Here is a 25,329-nt window from a genome sequence, read left to right as displayed (position 1 = left end):
AAAACTCCATTTAATAGTGGAAGAACAGACTTGGGTCACATAATTGAAACTCTCCTCCCAGGTCCCTGTTGTGGAGATAGCCATCCTTCTGTCCCTGAAAGGAGGATTTATATTGTTGTGTGTAAATACCTTCAGATTTCCCAAGTAAACTGGGAATCTCAATAATATGTCAATGAAAGCATATGAAAACCACTCTCATGCACACAGTGTTTCACTCCGGTACATGCACGTGGGCAGGCAGGATGGGCAGTGCGTTGCTCTCTTTGCAAGACTTCCCAAGGACCATTTCTATCAGCTCTACTCAACTGGTTAAAAATGCTGTCAGTAAAAATGTTAACCTTCTTTCATCTCTATCTGTTCTCTTCTACTAAGGATGATTCTGCATACTTTAAATCCTGATGCAACACTGCTGTTTTTTTTTCCTTTAGCGTTTTTTTTTTTATATGATTCTGGGCTGAAGTAGAACATTTATTTCTTCCATACACATGTTTCTTATAAAGTTATATTGATGAAATGCTTTTTGTCACAATGGTGTTGAAAGGATCATAACAGTTTATTCTCTGACATTCAGTTCTACTCACCTTAAAGTTAATTATCAGCATATTTTTTTCCATTGCTATTGTGATGTTTCATAGCTGTCCAGGTTTTCTGTCTTCTGCCCTGACTCTTCTAGAAGATATTAACCCACCTCAACCCTTTGAGAAGCTGGGGTCAGAACTGAGGGGTCAGGTGGTACAGACCAATGCTTTTCTCAAACAAATCCACTGTCAATCTGAGGAATGCAGCAGGGTAATCTCATTCAGCCCATCAATGTTTGACCTGCTGATAATAAGTTAACTGCTATATATAAGATAGACACTATGACAGTGTGAGATAAAATGTACCCTAGGACCCAAATCCAAGAAGTGGTATGGATCCTGTCTCAATTCATAGGTAAAACTGTGTTAAATGCTCTTGAAGTGACAGGCACCTCCAAACAGGAGCAGGCATTTATAGTCAGCCACTTTATCAGTGGGAAACTGAGAGGACTGTGTCATATATATTAGCTCTCCCTGTGGCTACCATGTCCTCTACAGATCTTTTGGGAGGTGCCTTTTGATTACTTTGCTATTGCCTGTTGTGATGCTCATAGAAAGGTGCTTCTGAGTTTTTGTTAGTTGTTTTTTTTTTTAAATTTAGTTGGGCTTTTTCTATCCTCCCCTCTGAAAATGGAGGAAGAAGATCCATCTGGAGAGCAGGGAATGGGGGGGAAATGACTGCTCACTCTTAAAGAGTGGCTCAAGGGTTTGCTCAAAGCTGCAGAGGCAAAGACTGAGAGGCACAGTACCTTGGAGCATCCTCTGACTAGCAGCCTTCAGCTGTAAGGCTGCACTGTGCCTCTCATCTGAGCTGCCACGCAGCAGAAAGAGAATAGGAACAGCAAGAAGGGCTCCTGACTACCCCTGTGGACTGTGGTTTCAGGAAGGGGCTGGGAGTGTCAGTCCTTGACCCCAGTTCTTGGCTCTGAAGCCAGCTTGTGTGTGATATTTTGCACTGGAAGTTTGTTGGATGACACATAAGCACAGCTGTTTTTATCCCTAGCTATATGTATATAGGAAGAAAGCAAGAGAGTGAGCTAACAAATACAGAATATGAATGCTAAAGTTAACTGTGATGTTTTGACCAAACACTGCTCCCCTTGGTTGGTAGATGAGTCAAACTTTTAGTGGACCCTTTACCATATAAGATGACCCAGAAGCACAGGGTCTTGAATTCCTTCCTTCCTAACAGCTTCATACACAGAGACCTCTGTGTTCTGCTTATGCATCAGAGTTGGAGGGGAATGCTGCATAAAAGGAAACATAGTTGATTCAATTCATATTTTGGACTCAGTTTGTTTTATGATTCTATTAAAGGAAATGTTTTTAAAGCTTGGTTTTGATAAAATATTTTATCAGCAGAATATGAAAGTGGCTAACTCCAGTGGAAAAGAAAAGTATATGATAGGGTTACATATGTGCAGGAAGAGTCTGGATTTAATTATTGTCTAAATTCTGTGTATAATTCCCTGCTGAAGTATATTGTGTTTTCAGAAAGAGTCAAATAAATGTATGTTTGAATTGTTACCCTTGTTTCTCCTTGGGTTCTCTTTGCTCAACCAGGTTCAGGTCTTTGTTTCACAAATAAACATCAGCTCCTAGGCTTTCTAATTGTTTGTTTCCATGCTGTCAGTATTGCAGGTAGCCATCAAGTGTTACAGAGATATGTACCTAGCCTGGTACTAGGAAAAAGCTGGGCATCTCCATGGTATTTTCTTCAATGGGGAATAACATGATTTTAGATGGCTGAGGAATTTTCCTTATTTTCATCTAGAAACTTGAGTAGAAGACTGAATGTGAACTGTAAAAGAGAGAATGGGTGAGAAAAACAACTGAAAACATGTCCCACCATTCAAATGTATAGATACAATGTGAAACTGTTGTCATGATGTGTTTTAGTACGGATCTGGTCTGAAATCACTAATTCATGGTATCATATTTGGGTGGCATGCAGTCTCTTCTCACTGTTGACCACCAAAGATTCAGTAGTACAGTATTGCCAAGCCTTTGTAACCTTTGTCATGGGATGTTTAAACTATTGATCACCATCTCTCCCATGTTGACATTGGTAATACCTTTATCACTCCCCAGCTGATAGCAGAAAGCCAGAGGCATGGGGATGGTGAACACTTACTCACACTCAGAGTGTGGTTGTATCCAGCTGGGGTTTGGCTTCACAGCTCTCCCCTTTCTGTCTCAGGGTGTTCTCTAAATTCATGTGGGCTCCTGGGTGCCTGGTGTTTACTTAGCACCAGATTGTTTCAGGATTTGCATTTTTGTCTCCCACAACATCCTTCTTGTTATCAGTGTTTGCAAAGAGTGGTTGCAGACCCGATGGAACGGGTTATGTGCTGGAGCAGCCCATTTGAGAAGAGGACAAAGGAAGCACTCCCATTCTTTCATACACCAACCCTAAATAACTTACAAGGGTGGGACACCCAGCAAATCTTTTGCTCTTTTTTTCTCCTTGTCTAAACTTTGGGATTCTTCAGAAGCCTTGTAATGTTTGAAGTTTAACAACAAAGACTATTTGCCTACTTGTTGAATAGTAGCTGTCACAAGATCTTAAAAGAAAATACAAGCATATATTATTGAAATATCAGGTCTTTGATTGCCTTCATATGCTATTAATTTGACAAAAAAATTCACTAATGATGTTTAAAGGAGGTTTTACAAACCAAGTCAACTTCTGTTTCGGCCTCAGAGTTTGCAGTTGATTTTTTTTCCCCTTTAACTACAGTAATATCTTAAAAATTACATAGGTATTTAAAAATCAGCTTATGTGCAGAATGAAAATGAAAACTAGTTCTTTTCGAGACAGTTTTGCAATGACAGTATTTTGTCTGCCTTTGCAGTGAGGAGATACCATTGCTAAAATTACAAGTCCCAAATATCTTTATCAAAGTGAATGCAGGACAGAGGTCATTATTCTTCTGCACAGGATTAGCAGAAGGTTGAATTGGGAATTGACACCGAAGGATTTAAACTTGGGCTCAGTAAGATTTGTGAAGTACAGAACAAGGAAGTTAAGTTGGTTCTTACTCATTTTCAGGTACAAGAACGGTGTGCACATTCATTCATCTGAAATGAATGGAAATTTATCTTGCAGTTTAAAGCCAATTGATCTAATTGATGTTTTCATTGAATTGCGTGGCACCTAAGCTTTACATCCTGAATGACTCACATTTTAGAGAGGGAGAATGAGAATAAATGTAATTCATTTTGAAATCAAGGCACTGTTATTTTATTGATTCATAAGCCATGTTTATGAAGACCTGCAGCTGATATTTAATTTGATAAATTGTGGAAGCAGTGGCCTTTGGCTCTGAAGGCTGCTTGACATTTGAGTAATTTTGTATCACTAAACAGGGAACTATTTATCTCTTAGCACTGAGTTGAAGACTTATGTGGTAGTGATGTGTGAGCTGATTAAAGTGTTATGCTGGATTACCCTTAACACAATGGCTTTAGACATTTTACAGCATTAATGTGTTATCTATTAAAGCAGGATTGTCAAATTTATTTTATGTGTTTTAAGGCTGTGAAAATTCCTATAGTCTATTATTAGTGCTTGTTTAAAAATTGAAACAAATGTGTTTAGACTAAAAGTTTAAAGTCAAGTGTTTTAAAAGCCAGGCTCTTGAATTTATTCTTAGTCCTCAAACTAAACAGAGCTAGATTCTCAAAAGTGCTGGAAAGTTGTACTGAATTCAGTAAAAGCTCTGGAATCTATGCATGGGTTGATGTCCTCAGGATTAACTCAGAGGGAGTTAGAAAAAGGACCTGAGAGATCTGAGAACTTTCCCACAGGGGAAAGAGGAGAGAAACTCCAGGAAGATAGGGACAAGGATAACTACAGAAGCAAGGAGCAACCATAGAAGTCACCCTTGCAGTTACATGTATTTCCCCTCTCAGTACTGTTGAAAAGGACTTAATATTCATTGCTTCAAAGGACCATGTTTTATCCTTTATTTCTTCAGTACTCTGGCTGTAGATTGTGGGGATTATTTTCATCTCAATTTATTTTCAGTCCATTGGCCATAATTAAAAATGGAATTTGGCACTCTCCAGAGCTCCTCCTGGAGAATTGCACCTTGTAGGAGAAAGAGATTAGATGTGTTGATTTATTTGGCTCATGTACAGTCTCCTAACTGTACTGTGGCACTAATCAGAAAGAAAAATGAAATGATAGTCAATTTTCTCTGGCAACCACCCACACTTTGTCAGAGTAAATCCTATCCCTTGACTAAAACCCTTTCTTGTTCCATCCAAATTTGCCTAAGCTCCTGATGTGTGTGGGCTCTTGGTAGCACAAAGTTAAGGTTGGAAAAGGCAGGGGCTGCCTGCCAAGGCAGTGTGGCTTTAGGATGTTGGAATCTGTGCCTGTGTTGTCACAACGTGCCTTAGGCTGTCTGTGCCTCTGAAAAGTGCAGAAAATTATTTCTTACAGTCATCACACTCCATCTTTGAGACCAAATTGGAAACGATGTTCAGACTCACAGCTACAATGTTTGATCATTGTTCTGTGATTACTTTTCAGATTTTTAGGACCTTTTGGTATTAAAGTCAAACAGAAATGCGGTCATAAATCTGGCAGAGGCTTTTCTTGCTTGCTTTCTGCTCCCCTACTAAGTCAGAAAACAAAAAGAAAGGAATATGTGACCATGCCCAGCTTCCACCACAGCATTTAAAAAATGCATATTTCTTTGAGGTGATTGTTCTGGGAGAGGAGATGGCAAGTCTGCCTTTTGCTAGGGTGAGGTTTCAGGACTGTGATGTCTTTTGAAACATCTCAAAGTACCTTATTGCACTGTTCTTTTTGGACTCAGATTTCTTCGTCTTTGCTAAATACTAGTGAGCAATCATTTTGTAATACCCTTGATAAAACCCTAAGTTGTTCATACAAAACCACTTTTTTTTTTTTTTTTTTCTTTCTTTCTTCAGCTCAGTGTTGTCATGCAACACACCTCACAGGAAAAGATATAAGATCCCAACAAAAGCATACAGCTGGCTAGGGCTGCTTCCATTGCAGGGAGTGGGGTAATTTAACTGGGACTGAAGCATATTGATTTCTGTGAAAGTTTATGTCCAGAGTAAAATCTGGTCCAAAGGAGGGAAGGAAAAAAATCCCACCACCCTCTAGAACTGTATGTAAGAATGGGAAATCGACGTAGGATAGCTGATGATTTGTGGGGAATCCAGCTTCAGGTCCCTGGTCTAATTCAAGCACAGGGAAAACTTGCATCAGTTTAATGGCAATCCAGACTGAATATTTCATGGTATTACTCAGTAGACCCTTGTTATGCAGTTGGTTCTGTTGATAATGTGAGCTCCTTGGATATTTCATTTGTTTAGATGTCCTCCAAATGTTTTTTCCATTGATGAAGCTGTACTGTCCATGTGCTATGATCTACCAGGGACACTTCTTTATGATGCAGAAGTGTCTCCAGCCCTCAACACTTCCTCAGCCTACTGGCATCATGGTGAAAAACAGTGAATGCATGTAAAAGCTGCTTGTGGAAATTATTTCCCTTGGGAAATCCACTTCATTAGTGCCATGTAACTGATGTGAAAAGCAACAAAGTTTCCTTGACCTGAGGGATTTTTCAGTCTATCTCAAATCCAATTGTCATTGCATCTTCTGACTTCATTTTAGAAATCAGGACTACTTAAAGGTGATTGGGCAGACTGGTTTGGGTAGACTGAAACAGAAAGAAATGGAATAGATTTCTAAACTAAATTAGTACTTCCCTAGGTTGTGTTGGGTTGAGTATTCTCTTTACATGCTCACATCCCACACAGTCTGTGGTGTACCTGTGAGGCAGAACTATCCTGTCTCCATCTTACTAAAGACAGATCTCCCAGACTGTTGCCTTCATGTTTGTAGGACTGGGAGCTGTAGAAGGAACTGAACATGAGGCAGAATTAATAACTGGGTAGCATTCATACTTTCATCCTTAATTAAATACAAGTGGGTATGTGAAATGTATTTCCCCAAGGCTGTGGTGGGGGAATATCCACACATGTAATTAATCTAGCTGTTGGAAGTCACAGTTTCACCACTAAAATGATGCACAAAGAGACACCAGCAAACTATGTGGGCACACTTCATCATTGATTGAAGTCAATGGGAAACTTGTCTTTTGACTTCAAAGAGCATTGGACTGAACCCTTCAAGATCATATTAAAACATTTAGAAGTCATTAAACTGTCATTTTTGCCATACTGCACTAATGGATCTAGAAAAACTATGGGTGGATTTTAATTTAACCCACTCTCTATATTTTTAATTGTTCATGTTTACACGGTTGCATACAGTGAGATTAGGTGGTGGCTTGCCTGATGATTTATTGTGTTTGGTGCTCCGTGTCATGCACTTTTATAGCATTACTTCTCAATATATGTAGTCTTCTTACATGCAGATACAATCCTTGTTTAAATTAATACACATGATTTTCTCTGGCAGCACAGCTAGTAGCTTCTGTGAGTAGTACTGTACTGAGATTACTAAAAAGCTGTACTACAACTGCTACCCTGAGGGTTGGGACTGTGGGAGAGGCTGAAGCCTCTTCTGCTGAGATAAGCAGTGCCCCATAACACACGTGGTCTTTTTTGTATGGGATAGGGAAAAGGTCACAGAAATTCCATGAATACTGGCCGTGTTCACTGTCAACCAGTGTCCCTTACCAAAAAGGCAGAAACCACTCCAAGTAATGCTTGGTGTAGACTTTGGGTGTGCTGCTGGGCACAGAGCACTTAGGAGGCCATGATAATAAGGGAGGGAAATCAGGGGCTGGCTGGAATCTGCAAGGTCCAGCAGGGAAAACGGCATCCAGCCTGGTTATGGCTACTATTCAACCAGCTAACTTATGATTTGGAAATTTGATTAGCCACCGATCTTACAGCTGACCAGAGATTTGTAGCCACAGATGTTCAGCTGACCAGAGACTTGTGGCCAGCCAAGATATTAGAGAGGGAATAAATGGTTGCCTTGAAAATCAACCGGGGTGGTAAGTAAGCCAGTTAGTGCCCAAGTTTCTTAAATCTGATGCAATTTAAATTGCATTGCATCTCAATTATTTGTTGTGGTTGGCAGGCTGTGATCACTGCTAACTGATGCAGGGTGGAGCTGAGAGTTGTCACATTTTTAAGATTTGTTGTACTTCCAGTATTTATTTATTGTCTCAATTTAATCCATGCTAATTCACACTACATTTTTATGTAGATAAAATTTAAGAGGAATGTTTGCCTATGAAAATGCGAAGCATTGCCACTTCTTTTTTTCTGGCAAATTGGATTTTGAAAGTCAGGGCTGAAGAGAATACAGTGAGCATTTGTCGTTGCACAGCAAACTGCATTTAAGTGTTGCATGTTGCATGGTAAATGTGAGTTTTGTGGCTTGGGCCCAATACTTAAGCCTCATCAGGCAAATAAGGTAGCACCATTTCATACATCTGGTATTAAACGTAGCATATAGAAACTAAAGTAATTGAAATCTCTCTTCCTTTACATACCAAGAGTGGTGCTGTGTGGAGGGTGGGAGAGCTCAGAGTTTTGCTTTTAGAACTGTGCTGGAAGGTGACTTTTCTTGTCCCTGTGTATCTGTAATCTTGTTTTAAAGCCACATTGGTAACTTTACCTATCCGTTAATTTCACTGATAATACAAAACAGTAGTAACACAAGATGGGGTTTTCTTTCATTTTAACGAGTGGAGTACAATGGAGATGACCTCACTCAAAGTCCAGGACTCAAAAACCCCGGAGATGAAGATTATTTGTTCTTTACTTCCACGTTGTGCAGGACTAATAGAAATACTTCCTTATTGATTTTGTTTTTAAAGAAAATGCCTCGGTTTGATTGAAAAACACTTAATTTATAGGTGTGCCAAATATACCAGTGGTTCTGTGGAACTAAGAGTAGGTTTCAAAAGAATACATAATTTTGTAATTGATATATTTTTAATTACTTTTGACTTGTTTTCAGTGAAGTGTGCTTATTCCTGTTTTGGCACAGAGAGGAACAAAAGATGTAGATAATCCTGCTTCCCCTCTGCAGTGTTTAATGTAAAAATCTGCTTTAGCTGGTTATATTAATTTTTGTATATAAAAAAACCTGCTTCCCTGTCTGCATAGGTAAAAATACCTGTTTGTTTCCTTTTACAGAAAAGAGTTAAAGATGTCATATCTCCAATTGTATTTGAAGCTGCATACAGCCTTGGGGAACATTTGGTAGAAAGAGGAAAAGTGGACAAGGAACTACCTGCTCTCAAGCCCATTCTCCGCTGGAAGAAAGGACAAAAGATAGCACAAAGGAATCAGGTCAGAATTGGCATATGTTGTTTCTGTGGAAGGCCTGGGACTGAGTCCCTCTGACAGCAGGGGACTGTCAAGCTCTGGGTTGCTTGCACACAGTAGTGTTTTTGTGCAATCCCTACTGTGGCTGACATGAGTACTTTTCCATTGTGGAGTAAAGACTTGTGCTGACAAGGTTGGGGAGCACAAGCTGAGGTCACTTTCTTATTTCAGGGTGTTAGCGCTGGAAAGAAAGAGACTGAATAAGGAAAAGGATGAGGAAGGTCATGCTCCCTTGGTTTTTGTCTTCTCTGTAGGAGGTTCTAGTGAAAGGGTTGACCCTGGCCTTATTTCTATGTTGAGCCCTTGTTAGTGCTGGAGGGACAGGGCTGGCTCCAGGAAGGGACACAGGAACTTGAGTGAGGGCAGACTAAAGAATAATTGGCCTGCCCACTGCCCTCTTTTCTCCAGAGCTCCTCATGTCCAGTCATTTGGCAAAGGGAACTTGCTCCTGCTGTTATTTCAGGACATGCTGTGCTGAAGTAGGTTGTTTCAGAACAAAGTAAAGCATAGGTGCAACTGCTTTGCTCCCTTGCAGGGCAGAAAACCTTTTTATCTTTAATGTTGTTGAGAGCAAGAGAATTCCCCTAATTTTGAATCACTTGTAATTTAGAGATTTTGGTTTTTTTTATTTTCTTCATCTCCAAAATTATTCCCTAAGAAAGTGAAGTGTATGTGATGATGCCACCTCTCTTGTTTGTTTTTAACTCATTAGTATCTTTAGAAAATATTGGCCATCTTTCTCAGGTTTTGACAGGAGTGATAAGGTAGTGCTTGGTAAAGTACTAAACAGATTCAGGGTTCATTAAACAGGGGAGTAAAGACCAAATTAATGATGTTTTGGTAGACTTGGGTTTGAGTGGCGTCCTTGTTAGATGCCTGACAGTCTGCTGAGGAAGGAGCTTGCACTACAGTACAAGCCTCCCACTTTGCCAGCACTAGAGCATCCAAATGTGACAATCAAGGTGCCATAGGAAAATCAGGATTCTTATGTGGCTTACAAAACACCACGTTTGTCAGAATTGCAGGATAATTTAAGCTGATCTTAGAGGCTGAGTTTCTTGCTCAAAGCAGAGTCAATTTAAAAGTTTGAGTGGTTTTGGATTATATCCAGGCAAGCTTATTTTCCAAAGTGTTCTTACAGAGCTTAAGTTGGTGTATCTTGTGAATAGTTTGTTTGTTTTTTTTAAAAAAAAGCAAACAAAACAAACCCAGACCTGTGAAAAATCTGGAGTCTGGGGCTTTTAGCACTAGACTATATTAGATCTACTTTTTAACCTCAGGAAGTTTATATCTACAAAATGATGTTTGTATGATCATAATGTATAACATTACTTTCTGATGCTGCTCATAAGGATACATTGTTGTTCTGAAATTGTAGGTCCCTGAATGCTACTCAAAAAGTAACTAAAATGGTTAAAGAGATTTGCTTTGTCATATACCCAAATGATTTGAAATATGTTTGGCTATAATCCTTGTACTTAGAGAAATGAGTATTTCTTCCAGTATACTTTATTTTTATAAATGTATGAATGAAAGATGTGTCTAAGAGTTACTCATTTTTATGAATAGGGATTGTGTGGCTGTTGGATATCTGAAAGCTGTATTATTGTGAACATTATGATGGGAATTTGTGCAGAACTTTGGAAGTTGAGCAGTGTGCTGAAAACCAAAGTGTTACATGAACTAAACTGCTTGGATGCTTTACCACTGGTTTTAAACTCAAAAGGTCACATCTTGCCCTGCAGGCATAGTCTCAGATCAACATTAAATACCTAAATGCTGTGATTATAGAGAAGAAAGAAAAATATGTTGGGAATTTCCCTGACTTGTTTTCTTGTGTAATTTGGATAAGAGGGAACTAGTTTAACAATCCCTTCCCATTTGCTTTCCAGATGTTCTTCACTTAGCTTAGTAAGAAAAGGATTCTGACATCGGGTGTGCCTGCAGTGTGCTTTCAGCTGAGGAAGTGGAAAGAGCTGCAGTCAGTGTGCAGTCAGTCATGGTGACAAAGCCCTGATGGAGTAGCTTCGAGGCATGTTGACTGAGTCCTCAAAGCCCAATTTCATGGGAAAGTCAGGGTGTAGCATTTTCTTTCAGGATTCTTCTCATTTCACAAGTATAAATTGTTTCTGGAGGCCAAAAAAGGACAGTGGGAACCAAAGTTGATGTAATAAAGGATTTACACCTTCAAAGAATCTGATGATTCTGGAGGGAGCTTAGGATTTGGCAGTCCCATTCAAGAGAGATTTAGGGAGCTCTGTTTTCAGAAGTTACAGCATGGGTGAGGGTGGGTGGACAAGCTTATTGTTAGTACCAATAGTGAAGTCTTTAAATACAGCTGGTTGTGTGTGGATTTTCAAAAGCTCTGGATCCTATTGATCCAGTAGGAACTGGCATTTTGAAATCTGAAAGGTGGTTTCTGCTGCTTCGAGTCACCTCTAGGATACCATTAAGAGGTTAATACTTTGCTGAAGGGCCCAGGTGGTTGTTCTTTGTGAATGAACAAAGGAGAGTAAGCTGGAAGTAGTGAATAGCTGAAGAAATGGGAGGCAGCCATGACTGGGCAGGAAAGGGAAAGACTTCTGTCTTTTGGGATCCTACTGCAGGTCTGCTAGACTTACTTAAAAAGCCACACATCTTGCAAACATGTGGGCTTTATAGTCACCTAGATATGATTTTATTTAAAGTAAAGTAATATTAAAGCTTAAGTGATCACTTCCACTGGGATTTCAGTTCATTTTTCATGAACCAGATGTTCCCTGTATGCCTTCCCAGCAAGAGTATATGGCTCTATGACTCACAAACTAGCAGGCAGGAAAGCCATCAAATGGCCTTTTGACAAAGAGGATTGAAGATTATATTTAGCATGGTACTTTGCTCTGATGCATTAAGGAGTCAGCTTGGAAATAGTGCTCATGGAAACCCACTTCCAGAAATTAAATCTCCCTAATGAAATAATCACTGAAAAGGATTTTGTTGGTATTCATCTTTTAAACCAGTATTGCATTAAATGTGAGAGAACAATCTGGTTGTTGGTCACCTTTATTTTAAAAGAATGCCACTTTCACTGTAAGGTAGTGCAAAATGCTTGTATTTATAAACAAGAAAAACCAGCCAAGCTGTGACTTCTCAAAGAAGGAGCCTGCTTGTATTTGTAAATGAACTGTGCCTGAAAACATCGAACAATGATAATTTGAATTTCTTATTATTTTCTAAAAAAAGTTTCTTAAATGAAATTTCCCAAGGAAAAAGCATGAAAATGTATGACTTCATGTATTGGCCCTTTTTTTTTTTTAAGCAAAGAGGCTTTTATACTTCATTTTGAAGCTATAATGTAATTAAGCTGGCCTGAGGGACTTTTTGGCCCAGCATACAGTAACAGTTGGTTTCTCATGGACTTAATTATTTCTTTGGTTCTTGTATATGCTTAGCAGAAACCACGGTTGCTATAGTTTGGTGTAATTATTTGTGGTATCAAAAGCAAATACTTAAGGGTTACGTGTACGTGTCTGTTGATAGATGCCTCAATGACTTGTACAATTGTTGGGTGGAGACTGGTTGTGTGGAGAAGATTACAGCTTTACAAGTTTTAAGTGGCTGGCCAGCACAGTTTTTCTCAAACAAAAAATCTCTGATGGGTCAACATGGGGCGGGGGGGAAAAAAAGATTCTACTTTTTAAATGCGTATTATGAACTTTAAAACTTCCCACCCTAAGGATCACTTTCCATTAGCTGCTTTGTTGCCTCCCGAATTCAGTTGCTACCTCCATCCACTGGAAAAAACTAATAATTCTTCTTACTTCAGGGAAATTAATGTCTATTTAGAACTTGGTTTGGCTTATTTTGTCATGGGTGGTTTGTACTATAACATTTATTTTTGTGTGCCCGCTTTATAAATACGTGTCAGCTATGCAGGAGAAAGATCTCGTGCCAAATACATTGAGGATTTGTTCCTAGTGGTATCCAGTAATGTATCTTAGAGTCCAAAATGTAGTATGCTAAAATTCTGCCTAAATACTGTAATAAAATCACCTGCTGTTATGTGGATGGAGGACACCATTTTTTAATAGGAAAATATTCTCAGTAGATGTAATTGCGTCAATGTCTTCAGGACTTTGGTAATGGTGTGCCATAAAACTGCTCCTAAGTTATAAGAAGAGACAGAGAATGTTTAGGACACTGTGTCCTCAGCTGTGCCACTGACTTCCAGTAAGAGATTACGTATAATGCTGCACGTCTCTGGGATAAACTTAATATTTTTTTAAGCTGAGGACTATTTCTTGGAAGCACTTGCATTTGAAAAGCTGGTTAGGTATTTGCATTAAAATTAGCTTAGTTAGAAGGTATGAGAAAGTATACGAGTAATTTTATAGACCTGAATTATGAACACTGGTGATTTTTGATTTGCTGTACAAATAATCCTGTACCTTTGTATACCTGTCAGTAGGTGGATTGGTGGAAAGTCTGAAGATAATTGGCTTATACCAGGCACATAGGAAGCCCTTTGGGAGATTGCAGGAGTCAGTGCCATTTCTATGTTCCAAATTAAATGTCTTGCTACTATGCTCTTTCCTCCCTGGGTGGGGCAAGGTCCCAAATTATCTGCATTTATTCTTGCAGAGGAGATCCATGGTGTGCCACCCTTCCTGCTTAATTGCCATTTTTTCCCCTTTGGTTGAAGTGGGATTTCTGAAAGTGATGACTTCCTCCCTCAGACATCCCTTCAGTGGTGTCTGTCTTTTGCTCTAGACAAGTTTGGTCAGAGCCTGTGCTGAACTGGCAGGGACCGGGTGCTGTTCATGCCAGGAAATACAGAAAGGACCCACCCCTAGCATGTACTCCATTAGACTATTACATCTTGTTTGTTTTGGGGTTTTTTTTTGTGTCATTGTTGAATGGCAATAAGGAGGAAAAATTTACAAGCCTGGAAGGGATTCAGAACTGAACAAGAACAGCAGGTGTCCAGATGCATTGTACCTCTGAAATGCTTATAATTAGCAAACTTGCTGAAGTAAGAGTTAGTGGAAAGCAGTGCCTCTGAGGGTATGTGTGTTTCCATATGCTTGTTCTTAAGCAGTAACAAGCTTGGCCAATAGTTGTCTGACATTTTCATATTCCTGTTTAAAAGTAGAGGAAAACCAACATAACTGAGAATTTCTAAGGCATAGTTTAATCTCCAGGTATAGATCTCATAGGCTTCCTAAAGAACAATAGCCAATGTCATATGCCAATATGCACACACAGAGATAAACACGTTCTTATCTTGGCACATATACTGGGGGAGAGTCAAATTACAGGGAGCTCATGTCTTAAGTGGTAGAATGTGAATTAACTGATATAACTTACAGGTTCTTCAAATAAATAGGTAGAGAAAGCAGAGATGATCATTTAAGTATTTGCAAGCTGAACCATAACTTAAAATCCTACTGGGTAATTTCTGCTGTTGAGTGTAACACCATGCATGTAATTTCCAAACTACTTTGTGGATGCAAAATCATAATGGTAAGAAAGAGAGAGTTTCTGCTTACACATGGAGCTATAAAAGAAAATTGCAATGTTCTTAAAAATCTGCAGACAGGTGACAGTCTTTTGGAAGCCAGGCTGCATTAGCTATGTTCATATATTTTCAGAAGTTATGAGAATGATCAGTAGACCTTAACGGGAATACCTAGCATCTTGAGAGGAGATAATACAACAGTATTAGTTAATTAAGTTCAGAGTACCTCAATGCCACAAAATCCTTGTCAGTTCAGAGTAGCATTCATAAATGCAAAACCACTAAAGAGCTTGTGGATTATAGGAGAGGACGTAAACTTATCCTTGGGCGTCTAAATGAGCTAAACATAGACATAAATTTAATATCTGATATGAAGAATTTTTTTGTGTGTGTGTTTCTGTGTGGTGAAAAAGATCCGTATGTTTTTAATTTATTATTGTTATGCTTTTATATTTTTAATTACAAAATTGTGTGATGACTAACAAGGTTTTGACTCTTGTGTTATAATGTTGAAAGTATCCTGAATGAAAAAGATTCATCCTACCAAGTTCCACTTCTAGTAGCAGAAACAAGGAGACTTAGTGTAGAAAGTGTTCTCAAATATCATTAAAGACCCTCCTGAGATGATGTAATTGAATTACTCTATAGTAATCCAAAATAAATGGAAGACCATTTAGGACAAGGCAGAAAAATATATTGAGAAATGTGCTGCAGAAATGCATCCTATAATGGTATGGAGAGATGTAACAATTAACCCATTAGGTTTTTCCCATCTATTGTTCTATGAATTTGTAAGGTCTGAAGTCTTGCAAAATGAGAATGCTATTCGGATGATTTGAACTGTTAATGATTTAAAAACAAAATTGCCTCAGTCTGAAAAAATAGTGAGTCAGACTAGAAATCTACTAAAGCTGTGAGAGGCTGGAGGTGTATTTCTATTGCCACCAATTGTAATTCTTCACCCCAGAGAACATGAAGACAAAAGGCTGCATTGTTAGATCCACTCACTGTTGTGAGGAATAACATATGTTTATTAACTTATGCTTGCCTTCCATAGCTAGCAGGTTTCATGCCTGACCTTTTCTAAACATCTGATTTCTTTTGGAAGTTTCTGTTCCTCATACATTTGCTTGTCCTCTCTCCTTTTCAGCTTGGTGCTTCAGCCCAATTTTTAACACGTACTGAAAGCAGGATGCAGCTGAACAGGGGAAAAATTATTGCATTTGAGCTTAGATGGATTGACAAGTGGTGATGTGTTAGGCATGAGCCCCAGGCCCATTTAATAAAGTGGATGAATTCCCCTGTACCCTTCTGCAGCTGGAGAAGCTTGACTTACATGGTTGCACCCTTACCAGTGTAGTAAAACAATTATTACTACCAGGCTTCTCTTTTCTTACACTAATGCAATATGAAGGGGCATCTGTTTTCTTTGCATGAAGACATACTCTGATGAAGCTGACGTGGAGCTGAGGGAGCTTGCTAACTAACCATGATCACCTGTGCTGTGCAGTACCAGCACAGCTCTGGTTTCATAGTGGGATCCTATTGCATGCTCAATGCTCCCCTGGTATCCCGGCCCTTGTGATGCATTTGCTCTGCCTATTCACTAAGGGTATTGTGGAAACCATGGCTTCTCCTGTTAGCCAGCACATCAGATGAAATCCTGGGAAGTTTTTCACAGTATTAATTACTTTTCTAGTGGGAATTTAAATCAGCCATTTTGTACTTGGCTCAGGGGGATGTATGAATGGACAGTTTCCATGAGTGAAACATAGGATGTCTGGGGAGAGTCATTGACTGTTTCTTTTTCTGTGGTCAGTAGGTAATAGCTTTATTTTGTGGGCAATTTGGAAATTTGAAAAAAAAATAAAGGGTCCTGTATCTATGTTTAGGCACATTAATATCTAAGGGATTTGTAATGCTATAAACCAGGAAATATTTCCTAGAAAAGGCAATAAGATTTGCTTACAGCTCAGTGCTTTTGAAAAGTGACTCACATATCTTGGTCCCTCAGTAAGGACCCTGCAACCCAGCTTCATAAGATAACATGGTAATAGCTGTAGAGCAAAAAATAAAGAATTATTAGACCAACAAGATCCCTTATACTGCATCTTTTAAATAGAATTGCTTTTTTCTTACTGGCATGATCTAATTTCTAAGTCATCCCTGCGCATACCATAGGGTATGGTGACAATTTACAAGATACCACTGCAGAGACTGGAATATACTGTATTCTTAATCTCAATTATTTTGCATAGATTAAGTTATCCTGATGAAATATGTGGCACGGTTTATGAAGTTGAAGACTGTAACCTCAGTTACCAAGGGTCAACTCTGCCAACTTTTTGAGGTGCTAGCTGAATCTTTTATATACTGATGGATGAGAAAATAGTTAAAAGCCTAATCCAGACTGAATCACTGTTCTCTTATCCAGACCATAAAATTACATCTTTCCAAGGAATTTTTACAGAATACCATTTCTCCTCCTTTTCAAGGACTGTCCTTCAGCTGTAAGTTTCACTTTTCAGTGAAAGGATGTGCAGAACTCTTACTCAAACACAGGACTGGCAGCCACTCAAAGTCTTGATTGCACATTTTGTCTGCAACCTGGAATTTCCACATGGTTCCCTCAATTTTGGAGGTTGAATATTTTGAAATTTTTCTTTTTTCTTTTCTTTGTTCATTGGATGATGTTCAGTATTTTCTGTGGGCAGAAGTGCCATAAACACAGGCTTTTTTAATTTTAATTTTTTTCTAATGCATTTTTTTGTTTCCTGTTCTCTTCCCTACTCCCAGCAGCATAGGAGTATTTCATTTTAGATAGCCATTGAAATAAAATGAAGTAATGTAGCGAGCCAGGTTTGAAATCTCAGACTACCTTTCTTTGAGTAGGGAGCTCTGACTATTAGGGTGAAGCCAGACACCTTCTTGTTTGCCTTCTAGCAGCATTCCTTATCAGTCCACCATCAGCAGGAAGGACCCTGTCTTCACACCCCATATCTAGAAGCCTTGTGCTTAGGATGCAGTAGGATGCAGGATCTAGGAATTCATCCTCAGTTTACTACTTCCTGAGGCAGAGGACTGTACATTTACCCTTGGGCTTTACCACAAGATGTGGTATTTAATTCACTGTCACTATTCAAGAAGCAGAGTGGACACAAAGATTTTAGGCCCTGATCTGAGTGCTTGTCTTGAGATATATCCCCTTCTATATCATCTGGCTCTTGGTCTCTCCTTACTGTACATTTAGTTGTGCACACATATGTGTATTCACTATTTGTAATGATTATGTCTGAAAGACACTGGCAATATCCATCTGTATGAACCTTTCAGGAGATATCTGCTGCATTCTTTGTTCTCCCAGCATCATCATCTTTCCTACTCAGAAAAGTTGTTGTGATGGATTTGAGAAATGTGTGTTTGTCCAGGAAGTTCAGTGACCTGCTGGGAACTGCTTGGGAGTAATTCCTTAGAGCTGCTGGGGAGCAGCAGGGGAGAGTGCAGAGGGGAATTGTGGACCCTGCAGAAACTGGATTTGCTCTGTGCTTAGCTGTAGGTTTGGTGATTGCAGGAAGTCTGTCAGACTTGATGTGTGTGCACTTCACATAAGCTTTGTGTTTGTACTGTAAAGCTGTGTCATATAAAGATTGAAGTTATCCTGTCCCTGCTACTGAGCACACAAACAGCTGTTTCTCTCCTGGAAATGCCAGAAAAAAGTGTGGTGGCTTTGAGATAAGAGAGACAGCTTTGTTTTTCATCCAGGGAAATTTTTGCCCCTTCCCTGCCTTCCTTGAACTTTTTCTTGTATGTATTTCTTATACAAAGAACTTTTCTGACCATCTCTGATATACTTATTTAAAGCTGTGGGGCACTTGGTACAATATAAGTGGAATCTAGTAAGAATCAATAAGATGTCAGTAAAACCACTGTTTAGAATTGCTCCTCTTCACTTTGGATAACATTAACTGCAGTAATTATGCAGTTACTTTCTACAGTGAAATTAATTTGTTTTGTCCTGCTTCCCCTTTTCCTGTTCTGGATAATACATACAGCCCATTGATTACCCTGTCCAATGCTTTTCATAGAATCACAGAATGGTAGGGGTTGGAAGGGACCTCTGGAGGTCATCTACTCTAACCCCTCTTTATATGTAAACACTTCTATAAATCCTTTAAATTGGTATTGTAAAGCTGAAACTACTTTAAAGATTGATTTAAAGTTCAAATTAGTGACATTTGGGCCCGTGCATATCCCAAGAATGGACTCCTGCTCCAACAATATGCTACTGAGTTGGGTACAGGTTCTGGCCCAAATATGTCACAGTTCAAGAAGACCAAGTAGGGGCACAATAAGAATATATTAGCAGTGTTTGTAAATGTTATCAAGTGTGTTTATTTCTTAATTCTTTAGCAGGGATTTGAACAACTGGAAATTCCAAAAAAGCAACAGGCTGGGGAACAGGAGATTCAAGATAGCAGAGAATAAAATGGAAGAAATAGATTGACTGGGAGAAGCTAAAGGGTGACACATATAGGGGAGGTACAGTCATGGCAACATCTGTCCAGACCAGGAAATAGTGGAAAATGGCAAAATAATCCATAGATGCCATTAGCTGCTGAATCACCTGTGGCTTCATTGATGAGTGCCAGGAGCTGGGTAGACTGTAAATCCTTTCTCCTCCCAAATGTGGGCAGGTTCAAGATCCTCCACAAAAGCAAAGGGCTTACTCCTACACACTTATGGATCTGGGGACTCATCATTATTTTTTCTTGTATTCCAGTGTTGTGTAGGAACTTGGATTTCTAAGATGTAACCAAATACTTCACATGTATTTCAAAGAAGCTTGCTGTCTAGTGTATGATATGTTGGAAGACATACGTGCTCAGTAGTTTTAAAAAATGAGGGCTTTTTTTCGTTCTTTCTGAAGAACTGCAACTTGTAGATTTAGTAACAAAATTCCAGGATTGTTAGGTAGTTACTTAATTATACTTACAGTACTTTATTCTTCAAAACGTACAGGTCGTATCTTTATTCGCTCTGTTCTCTTTGCCAAGATTTCTGCAATGCATATACGGAAACTGTCAGGCAAGAATATTTTACAGTTTATTTTTCTTTCTCCTCTGAAGGTCAAACAGTCTTTCCTATATATAGCTACTATTGTGGTTGAGGATTAATTTTGAAGACTTTTGAGACTATACCTCTAAAACGTGCCATGTTTTGAGAGGCATGTCCTGTGCTGGTTCCTGTCTCTGGGCTATTCTTGTCCTTTGGTGTGGTAGTCTTTATTAAAGAAGAAGGTTAGGTTCGGCCCTTTTATTTAAATCCTCAACAATTTCCACTTTTCAGATTGTGAGAAAGCAAAAGGTGGGAAAGGAAAATAAAAAGGTAAAGTAAGTAGCCCTAAATGAACTGTCCACCACCCATCTTTCTAATTTTTACAACTAAGTGCAACTGACAGCATAGTTTGCCTGCTAGTCCAACACCAATTAGCTTCAAAAAGGTTCACTCCTTTTTGGAGAGCTCTAACAATACAGGAAAAGGCAAGGAAGCTGCCTTCTTAGCCAGGAGTCTTCATGGAGATACAAGAACTAGAAATCTCTGTGCTCTCTGGGCTTAAGATTCAAAGTCTTTCTCTAGTGCTGATACAGTTGGGCAGAGCTATTAAAAAAATGTATATACTTTCCCCACCCCACCCCTGCCCCTCCATCCCCTCAAGTCTCTCCAACCCTATATGGCCTTTAGCTGTGTCCTGCACATATTTGTTCTATCTTTGCATTTAACATTGGAATAGATTTACTTTGGTGATAAAAGTCACAGAAGCAAGCCTTTAGAAAGGAATATCGATATTAAAGGAAGAGGCCAGTGGAGTGTCAGGTTTCTTAACTGAACAGTTTTGGCAATCCTCATTTTGGGCATTTATCTTTTGAATACATGGTAAGCAGAGGAGTATTACAACTCTGAAAGAATGAGTTTCCCACCCTGAAAAGTCTATAGTCATCTGTTCAGAAAGGTATTTGTCACTGCTCTTAGCAGCAGAGGAAAGCAGCCATGATCTTCACACCATTTCAGTTTCTTAGAGGACTGCCAGGACTGTGTTTCTGTCCTCTTTTTTAACTTACTAGTGGCTGCCTCATTTAGCCATGATAAACTGTCATAGACATATGCATAAGTTCCATAAGTTCCTAGATTTCTTACATGCTCCCCTTGTTTTTGCTACTTAAATAGCATACCTCTTTCTAATAGTATTGTCCTTTCACAGTTCCTAGTTTTATGAATCTAAGTTTCCAAAATGATAGCCTTTACCAGAGTTCACATGATTAGCAGTTGTTTTATTATTTGAGGGTATGAAAGGTACATAAGTCTTTCCAATTTTCTGTTGTGTTCAGGGTAGCAGAAATGTTTCCTACCATACATCAAATCTTAAAAAGTACGGACCCAAAACCAACAACCAAAAAACCCCAAACAAAACCTGCAACAAAAAACAACCAAAACCCAACAAAACCCCCCCAAAACAAATAAACAAAAAACAAAATAAAAAATGTTTAATTCCTTATCTTAATATAGCCTAGTGAATATGGATGAATGACTTCCTTACTTCCAATTTTTTTGACTCAAAATAGTTTTATAAATAGTTTGTTTTCTGTTTTGTTTTCATGCATATGTGTTGGGAAGAGAAAAAAAATGTGCCAGAAATATCATGTGATACTTGTCAGATGAGAAGTGGAAATGGATTAAGAAAAACCTCTTAGAGCTTGGTTTATGTGAAACCTCTTACTCAGTTAGAAAAGCAAAAAATGTCTCTGATAAAGATGGTATTTGCCTGCCCTTGAATTTCTTTAAATTTATATTCCTGTATCACAGTTTTTGGTGGATTTGTTTTTTATTTTATCCAGGCATGTTCCTTTGAATTTTGATCCTACTGTCTTCATGCTGTAACAGCTCTTTTTCACTATTTTTTCACAGACTGTTTTTGAGAGGAACTGTCAATCTGATGATTGCGCTGCGGATTTGAAACTTCAGGGTAAATTGTTGCTGTCTGGGTGAGTAGGGGAACTTTTTTTTTCTTATACACTTGTATTCCATTCATTTTGTGTATGCTGACATAGAAAAATCAAAACACAAACATGAATGTTTTATATCATGCCTAGAAGGATCGTGAAAGTGATAACACCTTCAGTGCAGAAAGGTCTTCAGATGTACACAGAATCTGAATTCCTGTGGAGGGGGGCTCTGTGTACGTGAAGGGCAAGAAACTTTCACCCTTCCAATTACAAAAGACAAAACTTTAGAAAAGAAATAGTGTAGTAGAGAGGGGCAGGGAAAGTAAAGCTACATCTGCAACCCAGTGATGTGTGGATGATGTTGTTCCTGAAAGACAGTAAAATGCTGTTTGTGTCATGTTAGATTAAAACCGCATGCAGAAAAGCATTTTTGTTCTGAAAAAATGTTATATGAAACGTTAAAAAAAACCCTCAGAACATGGCAATTTATATCTGTCAAATTATCTGTTTCTGAACTTACATAGTTTTGCTAATTCTCCTGAAATACCACCCTCCTTTGTCAGATTCTTTTTGTTACTGACTTAGGGAGGAGGGTCTCATTTCACTTTCTTATGGGATAATAAACCTTACCAGATAGACTACATGTGAAGTTTATGTTCTGTCCCTTGTGACTGGTGATCCTAGGAAATTCCCTATTGTTTTGCCAGGATGTAGTTATTAAATTTTGGCACACATCAGGCTAAAGGAGAACTCTGCACATCACTTCTGTTTCCTTTCTTTTAGCATTTTTAGCAGATTTTTAGAGATGGAAGTGCTGATGCAAGTTATTTAATTGTGTGCCACAGGTACTGTTGTTTGGAGATGCTTTCTGTGAAATTATTTCCTTTCATGTCAGGAAGAGGGGAAGGAGAGTCCCCTGGTTTAGAGAAACAAAAAAGAAGTAATAATTAGGGGAGTGAGAGTGACAAATTTTATGTAAGTCAACAGCATGTTGTAACAGTACTTGGAAGTGAAGCCGAACTAGACTCAAGCCTGAGAAGTTATGGACTTCTCCAGACAGGACTGAAATCCACAGGAATGTTTTGGGGGATTGTCTGGGAGCAGGGTTAGGTCTTAGGTTGCTGAGTCAGAGCTTTGACTGTCATTAGTCTGAATTTTTGACCTTTTGCTCAAGATTAGTGGTGAGAAAAATCTGTTGAGAGCTGGAGACATGGCTGTGAAGGATAGGGAAGCCAGTGAGGGATTTTGTCCTGCAATTGAGGAGTAATCAATAAAAAGCGAGGGAGAAGTCCTACGTATTTGTCAGTCAGTGTGCAGTAATCACGGCAGTAAGAGCTGCGTTAGCAACTGGAGCATTACAGTGTTTATTTTTGTGGCTGTTATTTATGTTACCTTGGCAAATTAAAAGCCACAACTGTTGAAAAAGCTTAGAATATTCAAATACAGTTTCTTCATTTGTGTAGCAAAATGTTGAACAAATGCTCTCAAATCTTCTTTAGCTAGTCACACTCTGAAGTCCTGTTAGAAATAAACAGAGTGTCATCAGACCTATCAAGTCTGCACATAATGTGTTTTCTTTAGCTAAAAATCTGTGTAAGCTTCAGTTATTAAATAACAACACAATGAGTATCTCTGAAGAAAGCCTATCTTTTCAGTTATTTATACTGTGTGTAAACCTACATAAACATGCTATGGATTCTCATTTTAGAGGAGTGCCTGTCTTGAAGATTATAGTAATTTTTCCAGCCCCAGGTGCTTCATGCTAAAGAATCCTATTAGCATTTATGCTAAATGTACACTTTTTATTTAAAAAGAACAAACCAGATGACTCCTTTATTACTGTATGCACTAAACCGTTGATTTCATTTTTAGCAAGGTTTTTGAAATCAAAATTTTTATTTAAGTTTTCAAATTATACTAAAATATTCAGAGCAGTGGATAGAATAAACAAGAAGCTATGTTTTCATGAAGTAATTAATCCGTGAATTATAGAGTTGGGGATGTTGTAAATGCTGAGGTTTTACATGGTAGAGAAATGGTAAATCTGAGTGCTGGAAGGTACAGAAATATATCAGCAAAATAACACTCTGTGCTTGCCTTTCTCAATAGTCCTCTTGCTTTTAGACATGGTTGGATACAGGGCTCTGTCTGCTAGATGGACCAACTTGGTCTGGCTGGTTTTACACACTTCTCATTACTTTTTGTAGCATATCAGAGCCAAAATCTGCGCAGACAGCTGTATATTGTAAGGTACAGTTTTGTCTGTCACTTTTTATAACTTGCTTTCAAATGTGTGCTGGTTAGAGTGTATGTGCATGGGAAGTTGGTTCAGATTACATTATCATCCAGAGAATTGCTTGCTGAGGTCACTCTGGTGAGCTCAGGAACTGCACAAGATACTCCAATTTAGAATTCACCTGGGATGTGTTTGAATCACTAGAATTACCCAGTTAAAGATTGCACCCAACTTTTAAGATGCCAAACCCACATACCAAATGACTAATAGTAAAACCAGCCAGTGCTGGTCTGCTCTGATTTTGCTTTTCTTGGGATTCTCCTTCCCTTCTCAAAACTTATTCTTGTGCACTGAATACTTGTGTGTGAAACTTATTGGGAGCACCGCCCTTTGATAAATAACAAATAGACAGCCTTTCATGCTAACACTGGGTCTAGGAAATTACTTCATATATGGCCACTTATCCACAGTACTTGAACCAACCAGCTCTGCATGTAACTTTAAAACTTCACTCCCATTCTGACCAGTTGTAATTGACTTTGCCTCATTATTTCCTGCTGCCAAGGTGCTACTGCACCTGAAAATGATGCTGCTGGGCAAGCTGAAATCCTCCACTGTGAAGTTGGAGAAGGCGGCTGGGTAGGACTGCTTGAAAGTGGGCAATGACAAAGAAGCTTAAAGCTTTCTAATTCCATTTTTAAGATCTTGCAAAGATTAGGGAGGGTAGGATGTGGTGGTGATTTCTGTATTGTTTTTCTTAATACTTCTGTTACAGTGAAAGCTCTCCTTGCACTGGAGACCCAGGTAACATATGCTACTGGGGTAAAAAGTAATTAGAATTCATTTGTTCTTGAAAGAAAACAGGTTTTTTGCAGTTAAACTGATGAATCTCTTTCAGACTTGTCCACCTTTATTACCATCAGTTTGCATATAAACCCATCCCAAGTTTCTATAGGGACTGTAGTATTAAAGAGTGAATATTCTTGCTTGTGGCAGATGGTATGTGGGACAAGAGTCATGGACTCTGGTTTGGCAGGTTCAGACCGGAGATTTGGAAAAACCTTTTTGCATTGGCTTGTATGAGGTGTGAAGAGACAGTGTGCTCCAGCATCCTGGGTTTCATGTTAGAATGGTCCCAACTGTCCCTATCTGTTGGCAATAGTCCTGCACCAAGGAGGATGAGGACAGATTGTATGTCCCCCAGGGATCCCTTCCAACCAACTTTTCTGCAGTTTCCTGACTCCTCTCAAGGTAAATCCTGTTTGCAATCTGAACAAATTGCCTCAACAAAAACTAGCTCTTCACTAACATGGAAACACCTACTTAGTATGCTTATGGGTGTCTTCCAGTGCTGTGGCTGGAAACCTGCCTGTGGGACACCTCACCTCTTGCTTATGCTGCCTTTACCAGCAAAACAATTCATCAGGAGAGGGTGCAGTAATACCAAAGGTTGAACCTGGCAAAGTAAACTGTGTGGATTAAATTTTGTGTGACAGACATTACAAGGCAGCTTGTAGAAACAGCTGCAATGGTGTGTGGTAGTATTGCTGCAAATGGTCCTTTTAGAGGTTAGCCTGGACTTATTTGTAGGAGTATGAGTGTTGTAAAAATAGAGGTGGCGACTTAAGAGTAGGGAAAGGAGAGCCATGGAGTGGGATGGTG

General features: G+C 38.9%; 1 protein-coding gene across 1 annotated transcript in view; it reads left to right on the top strand.

Moving 5' to 3' along the window:
* Positions 1–25,329, top strand: part of ITGA9 (integrin subunit alpha 9) — a 211,105-nt gene that overhangs the window by 102,135 nt on the left and 83,641 nt on the right. The window contains exons 16-17 of the mRNA XM_071736098.1: positions 8,742–8,897; positions 21,394–21,470. Coding sequence (XP_071592199.1) covers positions 8,742–8,897; positions 21,394–21,470 — 233 coding nt within the window. The remainder of the gene's footprint in view (positions 1–8,741; positions 8,898–21,393; positions 21,471–25,329) is intronic.

This window comes from Heliangelus exortis, chromosome 2, assembly GCF_036169615.1.
Source record: "Heliangelus exortis chromosome 2, bHelExo1.hap1, whole genome shotgun sequence".
Taxonomy (NCBI): domain Eukaryota; kingdom Metazoa; phylum Chordata; class Aves; order Apodiformes; family Trochilidae; genus Heliangelus; species Heliangelus exortis.
This window is presented reverse-complemented; position numbering and strand designations above follow the sequence as displayed.